The sequence below is a fragment of the Erythrolamprus reginae genome, chromosome 8, assembly GCF_031021105.1.
Source record: "Erythrolamprus reginae isolate rEryReg1 chromosome 8, rEryReg1.hap1, whole genome shotgun sequence".
NCBI lineage: Eukaryota > Metazoa > Chordata > Lepidosauria > Squamata > Dipsadidae > Erythrolamprus > Erythrolamprus reginae.
Window position 1 is genome coordinate 20,427,751 of NC_091957.1, and position 8,021 is coordinate 20,435,771.

General features: G+C 42.1%; 1 protein-coding gene across 3 annotated transcripts; it reads left to right on the plus strand.

Annotated features, from left to right (window-relative positions):
• The first annotated feature begins 2,017 nt into the window (after positions 1-2,017).
• AURKAIP1 (aurora kinase A interacting protein 1) lies at positions 2,018-7,163 on the plus strand. 3 transcript variants are annotated; one of them, XM_070758254.1, is made up of 4 exons: positions 2,018-2,221; positions 2,448-2,510; positions 5,399-5,871; positions 6,826-7,163. In XM_070758254.1, exons 2-4 carry the CDS (start codon positions 2,459-2,461, stop codon positions 6,931-6,933), a joined length of 633 nt encoding a protein of 210 aa, XP_070614355.1. In that variant the 5' UTR covers positions 2,018-2,221; positions 2,448-2,458; the 3' UTR covers positions 6,934-7,163. The 3 variants fall into 3 exon arrangements, with proteins under 3 accessions (XP_070614355.1, XP_070614354.1, XP_070614353.1); XM_070758253.1 differs by having other exon boundaries at positions 2,019-2,241; XM_070758252.1 differs by lacking the exon at positions 2,018-2,221 and adding an exon at positions 2,257-2,300.
• Positions 7,164-8,021: the final 858 nt, after the last annotated feature.

Genomic DNA, 8,021 nt, shown 5'->3' on the forward strand with positions numbered 1-8,021 from the left:
ACTCTAAAGCTGTCCAGTTATCAACTATTGAGTAACAATTACTCCCCTCCCCCATTTTATTAAGTTTCAAGAAAGATTTGCTACCTTTAACTGATCTCATGCTGTTTTAGTGATTATTTGCAACGTGCAATTTATATAAAATAGAATTTTTATTGGCCAAGTGCGATTGGACACAAGGAATTTGTCTCGGTGCACGTGTTCTCTGTGTACATAAAAGAAAAAGATACATTTGTCAAGAATCGTGGCACAACATTTAATGATTGTCATAGGGGTCAAATAAGCAATGAAGAAACAATCTTAATAAAAATCTTAGGGTACAAGCAACAAGTTACAGTCATACAGTCCTGTGGGAGGAAAAATAGGAATTATGAGAAGAAACTAGTAGAAATAGAAGTGCAGACTTAGTAAAAAGTTGACAGTGTTGAGGGAATTATTTGTTGAGTAGAGTGATGGCGTTTGGGGAAAAACTGTTCTTGTGTCTAGTTGTCTTGGTGTGCAGTGCTTTGTAGCGATGTTTTGAGGGTAGGAGTTGAAACAGTTTGTGTTCCGGATGTGATGGGTCAGTAAATAATTTCACCGCCCTCTTTGACTCGTGCAGTATACAGGTCCCCAAGGGAAGGCAGGTTGGCAGCCATTGTTTTTTCTGCAGTTCTGATTCTCCTCTGAAGTCTGTCGGTCTTGTTGGGTTACAGAACCAAACCAGAAAGTTATAGAGATGCAGATGACAGACAAAGCTTGTGTCCATAGAGCATATGCATCAATGGCCAATTCCTTATGTGTCCAATCACACTTGGCCAATAAAGAATTCTATTCTATTCTAAATATATATATTGATGCTTTTTATTGTTCGAATGCAAACCACCCAGGGTCATGGGCTGCAAATTAAAGAAACGGGAGGGTCGCAATTCAACTGTTGGAATAGCACCCAGAAAAGGGGAAGGCTCTTTGTGTATGTGTGTGTGTGTGTGTGTTAGCTTTTAGTCCTCCCGCAGTCTTGGAAGCTCATCAGGTAACCTTGGGACAGTTTTCCTCCCCTCTCCCACCCCAAGCTACCTCACAAGGTTGTTGTGGGGGGGAAAGTAGAGGCAAGAATGGGATAGGTCAGTCAGAATAGAACCGGAAGGGACCTTAAGTACTAGAAGTTTTTTAAAAAGTAGCTTAAGGTAGAAGTACTACCTTAATCTTCGGTGGGGATGAGGGTAGGGACAGATATAAATACTTTAACACTTCATACATCCCAGTGACTGGTCAGGTCCCAGAATTGGCCTTTTCCAGGTCCTGTCAGCTAGACTGTCACCTGGCGGGGCCTAGGGGAAGAGCCTTCTCTATGGTGGCCCATGCCCTTTGGAACGAAACCCCCCCCCTGGAGATTCCCTACTGCTACTGCCCCCACTCTCCCTGCCTTCCATAAAATTTTATAAAGGCCCACCTTTGCTGGCAGGCTTGAGGCCATTGAAATTTTAATATCTTGCCCCATACAATGAATGAATCTAGGATGGATAGTGTGAGAATCATTTGTTTTAGCTTTCAATTATGGGGATTTTAGATGGTAATTTTATTTAGATTTCTAACATGTTAAATTACTTTTGTTGTAAGCCACAGAGAGTCTCAGGAGAAAGGCAGCATAGAAATTGAGTTAATAAAATAAGGGAAATGATAATTTTTTATAAGTTTTTTTATTTATAACAAGAATTTATAATCTATTTATAATAAAAGAATTTATAATTTTTTAAAAAAGAAAAACATGAATATGATGTAACAGCCCAGTTTTAAACAAGGGAATGATCATTATTACAACACTGGAGATCCTTATTGCTAAAGGATCTGTTTAGTCATGAGGGTTAGGCAAAGTTGGCCCTTCTATGACGTGGACTTCAACTCCCAGAATTCCTGAGCTAGCACGATTGGTTCAAAATTTGGGAGTTGAAATCCATATGTCATTGAGGAGCCAACTTTGCCTACCCCTTAGCTCAGGGGTAGGGAACGTTGGCTCTTCTGTGACGGCTTAGCTCAACTAGACTTCCCCTCTTGTCGTCATCAACCTGCGCCGTTCTACCCCGAGAGGAAAGCAACGACGACAAAGGGAAGGAATACAGGGGGAGAACCTTTTCCTTGAAGGCCGCGTTTCCGGGAGGGCCTCTTTTAAAACAGCGGGGCTGAAGCGCGCCTGACCGGAAGTGCACACTCGTATCGTTTCCCCCGGCTTAAAAAAAAATTGATGGTAAACTCCTCGGCAGGGAGGTATATACTGTATATGATTGTGTACGTGCGTATCGTTGTGTGTATGGATTTGTGTTTGTGTAAGGAGAGCGCGCGTGGGGTCTTTCCTGCCTCTTTCAAAACTAGGCCCGAAGCCTCGAATAGGGCCTTTACTCGATGGGCCTGTCCGGCTTTGGGCCTCTTCGCTTTTATTTAACCACCCTGCTTTCTTTCTCGTTTTTCACTAGACGACCTCGACATGCTGGTCTCTCGGCTGAGGGCTCCCCTCGTGAGGGCATCGCGCTGTGCAGGTAAAGATGAATGATGAATAATGATGGATGAATGTGAATGAATTTATTTATGTCTCTGTCTCTCTCTCTCTGTCTCTGTCTCTCTCTCTCTCTCTCTCTCTCTCTCTGTGTGTGTGTATATATAACATAAAAATATAGTATTGTATTGTAGTATATTTAACATAAGTATAAAGTAGAGATAGAAAAGATAAAAAGACATTAGGACAAGGGACAGTAGGCACAAAGGTGCACTTATGTATGCCTCTTACAGAGACCTCTTAGAAAAGGGGGTTTTAAGATTTAGATTTTAGATTTAGATTTAATTGGATTTGTATGCCGCCCCTCTCCGGGGACTCGGGGCAGCTCACAGCATGTACAGAAAAAAACTGGAACAATAATAACAATCCAAACAATACATTAAAAACAATCTTTAAAATTCTAATTTAAAAACTATCAATATTATTCATTCAACAATCAAACTAAAGCATTCATTGGTCAGGGGAGAAGATCTAAGGAACCCCAGGCCTGGCGGCAAAGATGAGTTTTTAAACTTTTTCGGAAGGCAAGGAGGGTAGGGGCAGTACGAATCTCCTGGGGTAGCTGATTTCAGAGGGCCAGGGCCCCCACAGAGAAAGGCTCTTCCCCTGGGTCCCACCAGCCGGCATTGTTTGGCTGACAGGACCCTAAGGAGACCAACTCTGTGAGACCACCGGTCGCTGGGATTCATGCGACAGAAGACGGTCTCGGAGATAGTCTGGTCCTATGCCATGTAGGGCTTTATAGGTCATAACCAACACTGAATTGTTTCTGGAAACAGATCGGTAGCCAATGCAGTCTGCGGAGTGATGATGATATATGGGCATGTCTTGGAAGGCCCAAAACTGCTCGCACAGCTGCATTTTGGACAAGCTGAAGTTTCCTAACACTCTTCAAAGATAGCCCCATGTAGAGAGCATTGCAGTAGTCGAACCTCGAGGTGATAAGGGCATGAGTGACTGTGAGCAAAGACTTCCTGTCCAAATAGGGTCGCAACCGGTACACAAAGCGGACCCGGGCAAACGCCCCCCTCGCCACAGCCAAAAGATGGTATTCTAATGTTAGCTGTGGATCGAGGAGGACGCCCAAGTTGCGAACCCTCTCTGAGGGGGTCAATAATTCTCCCCCCCCCCCCAGGGTGATGGACGGACAGATGGACATGTCCTTGGGAGGCAGTACCCACAGCCCCTCCGTCTTGTCTGGATTGAGTCTGAGATAGGGGTTTTTAGGGTCGTTTTAATTTGGATTTTAGTACCCCTGATGGGTTTTTAGATTTTGAATTGGCCTAGTTTTAACTTCGATTTCTAATAAGAGGACCTTTTTTTTTTTTTACAATGAAAAGGAGGATGAAAAAATTTAAGAAAAAAGTACGTCAATAAATGAAACATTTTATCAATTCAAACCAAAATACACTAATTATGCTTACATCCCTTTTAATTATTTCATTAAATGAGTATCATATATCATTTTCCACCAATGTATTGGAAATTTCAGAGCAAGAAATATCCTTCATGTTAAATTTTATGGTAAATGTTGCAGCTATCATGTTCACCAAGAGAGAAATAATTTCATATTTCCACTAGAAGTAAACACAAAGTATAATATTTATTTTATTTATTAGATTTGTATGCCGCCCCCTTTCCGTAGAGGCAATGGTGGGAGACAAGGGGGAGACACGTGAAGTTTTGTGCCCTGTGCATGTGTTTCATAATCGTGTCTTTCTGAACTATACATGACACATATAGTTCAACGCAGCTTTTCTGACTACAGAAATTAACAGATTAGTTTTAAAATATAGAAAAGGAGGACAGGTCCTGAGTGTCGGGAGACGGGCTGCCTAGAAATTGAAATAATCAATCAATCAATCAATCAATGTCTTTTTGGCTAGGATTGGAAGCTACCCGCTTCTTCCCACTGGGTTGGGAATTGGCCAGGGCTTTGGGGGTCAAAAAAGGGGTGGGGAGCTTCCCTATCATTTTGTGTGTCTCCTTTTGCTGGGGGTGAAGAGAGAGTCATGCCTCCTCTGAATAGGAGGATGGAGACCTCAATAAATGGGATAAATTGGAGACACATACACACCCAAGTTGCCATGGGGCCTAGGGATTATGGGGTTGTTACATGATGATGATGGTTGTTTTAATGCAAGCTGGACAGAGTCTCCTTTCAGCATGTAATCAGCAAGGAAATAAAATAAACAGGACTTTATTCTCACAAAATCTCACAAATACCTACCATATTTTTGGGAGTATAAGATGCACCTTTTTCCTCCCTAAAAGAGGCTGATAATTTGGTTGCGTCTTATACTCTGAATGTACCACCACCATCCCGCTGCCCTAACTAGCTGCTAACGATCTTCCCAGCTCTTATCTTGCAGGCTCTTTCATTGTTACTCTTTGCGAAAAATGTTTTCCAAACCCTAAGTCTTTGCAGGGTTTTTTTATTGCTCTACTTTGCTACCAATGTTTCTTTCCAGCCCTAACCAGGTGCTAACGAAGTTGCCAGCTCTTACTCTTTGCATGCTCTTTCATTGTTATTCTCTCTGAAGAATGTTTTCCAAGCGCTAAGTCTTTGCATTTTTTTTTCATTGCTCTACTTGCTCAGAATTCTTCTTTCCAGCCCTAACCAGGTTCTAACAATGTTCCCAGCTTTTATCTGGCTTGCAATCTCTTTCTTTGTTAATCTCTCCAAATAAGGTTTTTTTAAAGCCCTAATCGGGATAAAATAATGTGCTGAAGCTGACCAGACTAAGGATGCTAGCCAGATGAATACCTGATAAGCAGATTCTTTTCCCTATTTTCCTCCAAAAAACTAAGGTGTGTTTTATACTTCAAAAAATTCGGTATTTATGAATTTTGTTCCCACTTTGTCCACAGGATGCTTTTTTTTGAGACCATCTGTTATCCTGCCACCTCCCAGAGCCACTTTTCTGACAAGTTACAGCACGCACCCATCGAGCAAAAATGGCACCAAGCCTCACCAATGGTCTTCCTTCGACCTTGAACTGGAAGAAATGCTGGTGCCTCGCAAGATGTCCATCTCGCCTCTCGAAAGCTGGCTGACGGTCCAGTATTTCCTCCCTAAAAATGGAGGCATCATAAACGTTCATGAGGGAAACGCTCCCCAGCCGTTCCAGCACTATGATCTCCCCGCTCCTTCCAGGGGCCCTGAGGCGGAGGAGGAAGAGGAGACAGAGCAAAAAGGGGAGACAAACCCGCCCAGAATGGAATGCAGAAACATTTTGAAGATCCGGAGGAGGAAGATGAATAGGCACAAATACAAGAAGTTGATGAAACGTACAAAGTTTTCGCGGAGAAAAGTCGAGGAAAGGCGGATGTGGCAGAAACAGGTGAGTTGGGCATAAAAGCCCTCTTGGGCTTTGTTGTGGTTGGCTTGCAGCCAGGCCCTCTAGCAACTGACTTTGAGCCTGATGAATTGGGGCCATCTGGGCACGGTCTGCCTGTGTGGCTGTCAGAGGAGTCAGACAGTGACCTGGAGGAAGAGGGAAAGTCTGGGTGTGAGAAGCCTACAGATGTTATAGATCCCCCAACTGGGGATTTGCAGCCCTCAACTGGGACTTTGCCAGGGTCTGAGGAGGAGGAAGAGGAGATAAGGGACCCGATCCTGACTATGGGTGAGAAGGATGCAGGGGAGGCAGGAGCAGTTAAGGAAGCTCAGAAAGGGGAAGTGAGCTCAGCTGTGCATAGTCTGCTCTCCCTGAGAGTATACAAGGAGGAGGAGTTGGAAGGTGCTCTTTGCAAGAAGCCAACGTTCGTGCCTCCGGAGGAGAAGAGCCTGTGAAGAGTGTTTTTGTCTGACAAACTTTGTCTCAACATAATGACTTTGGGCCTGACACCTTGCTAAAGTACTGGACATTCATAGGGTTAATAATATTGTAAGTAGACTTGCTCGAGAAACAACTGTGTGGGACTTTATTTTATCAACATTGTTTTGGTTGGTGTTTGTGCAGTTCAACAAACGTCTTTGTAAATAGACTCTTGTTCATTTTGAAACCTTTGTGTTTGAGTTTTAATTTGAGGCTAATTACAGGCTGGCTGCCGTGCAAGACAGAACAGGCTTAATATCAGGACATTTATTATTTTGGGGGAAACACGTTACTTAGACCTAAGACTGCTCTGTTCGGCCAAGTGATGGCATGAAGGGGAAAAACGTTTTTTTTTTAGTTGTTATATCCAGGTGATACGAGATTGTAATCTTAAAATCAGGCCATGAATTCTGAGGTTTAAGATCATCGTTCCCAAACCAGCTTGCCTTTCAATTTCTGTTTTTCCTTTCTTTGCAGAAAAAATTAGAAAGGGAACTGAAAAGGATGTGGAAAAAAGCCGGCTTGAAAGGTCCCCCAGAGGGTTGGGTAACTCCGAAGATTTATCTCAGACATGTGAAATCTTGATAATTGCTTTGAGTAGAAATGTCTTTAATTAAAAACATTATTTAAAAGACAGAGAGAATTTTTCTTGCTTTCTCCCACCTTCACCCCAGCCAAAGTGAGAATTATACCGCATTTATACAAGAATGTTGAAATGGAACAGCCATCCTTATGGCAAAGTCGCAGTGTCGAATCTCTATGGCAGATTGTTAAAAAAATAAATAGATTGTGCTGGACTGTCCTTTCAATAATGAGTACAAAGGGATTTTTTTTTTACAGTCTGCTGGCAGTCGTTTAGAAAACGCTTCTGACTTCTGTCACCCTATCAGAGGCTCAGAACGCAAATCTTTTTATTTTTATTCATTTATTTATTTATTGCATTTATATTGCTGCTCACCCCAAACGGCTAACAACAGTCATAAATATAATGCTAATAAAAAGAGCAATAAAAACACCCATAAAATCTACAGTGCCATACAAACTAAATATCATTAAAAAAAAACCACATACATACTTGCAGTCAATACTAATTCCTACTTTTTACTTGTGCAAGCGACACAATTCTAACCTGAAAAGAAAAAGATACTTTGAAAACAGATTCTTAGCCCAGCCCCCCCCCCCCCCCCCAAAAAAAAAAAACCCTCAATGAAAGCCATTTGGGCAAGGAAGTTGTTGAGGAAAAAGAAAAAAAATAATAACGTGAGAAAATATTATTTTACTGAAAGAGTAGTAGATGCTTGGAACAAACTTCCAGCAGACGTGGTTGGTAAATCCACAGTCACTGAATTCAGACATGCCTGGGATAAACATAGATCCATTCTAAGATAAAATACAGGAAGTAGTATAAGGGCAGACTAGATGGACTAGGAGGTCTTTTTCTGCTGTCAATCTATGTTTCTATGAGATTGAGTAAAAATATTGAAAGAAGGGAAAGGGAAAAAATTAGGAAAATGATTCAGCATTCTTACAAAGTTTAAGTTTTCTGAGGGTAGAAGAACCTTCACTCCTGATTATGTGTGTATTTAACATTAGCCATGGTTTTAACTGCTGGGAACGGTAGAGGGAGCCCCCACACAAGGAATCTGTTAGCGAAAGGCCCATTAGTTTGAGCT

What these genes read in the sequence shown, in the direction of transcription:
- AURKAIP1 (XM_070758252.1), top strand. An exon ending in GAGGGCATCGCGCTGTGCAG is followed by an intron (nt 2,511 to 5,398) that starts GTAAAGATGAAT and finishes CTTTGTCCACAG; the next exon opens with GATGCTTTTTTTTGAGACCA. An exon ending in GGCGGATGTGGCAGAAACAG is followed by an intron (nt 5,872 to 6,825) that starts GTGAGTTGGGCA and finishes CTTTCTTTGCAG; the next exon opens with AAAAAATTAGAAAGGGAACT.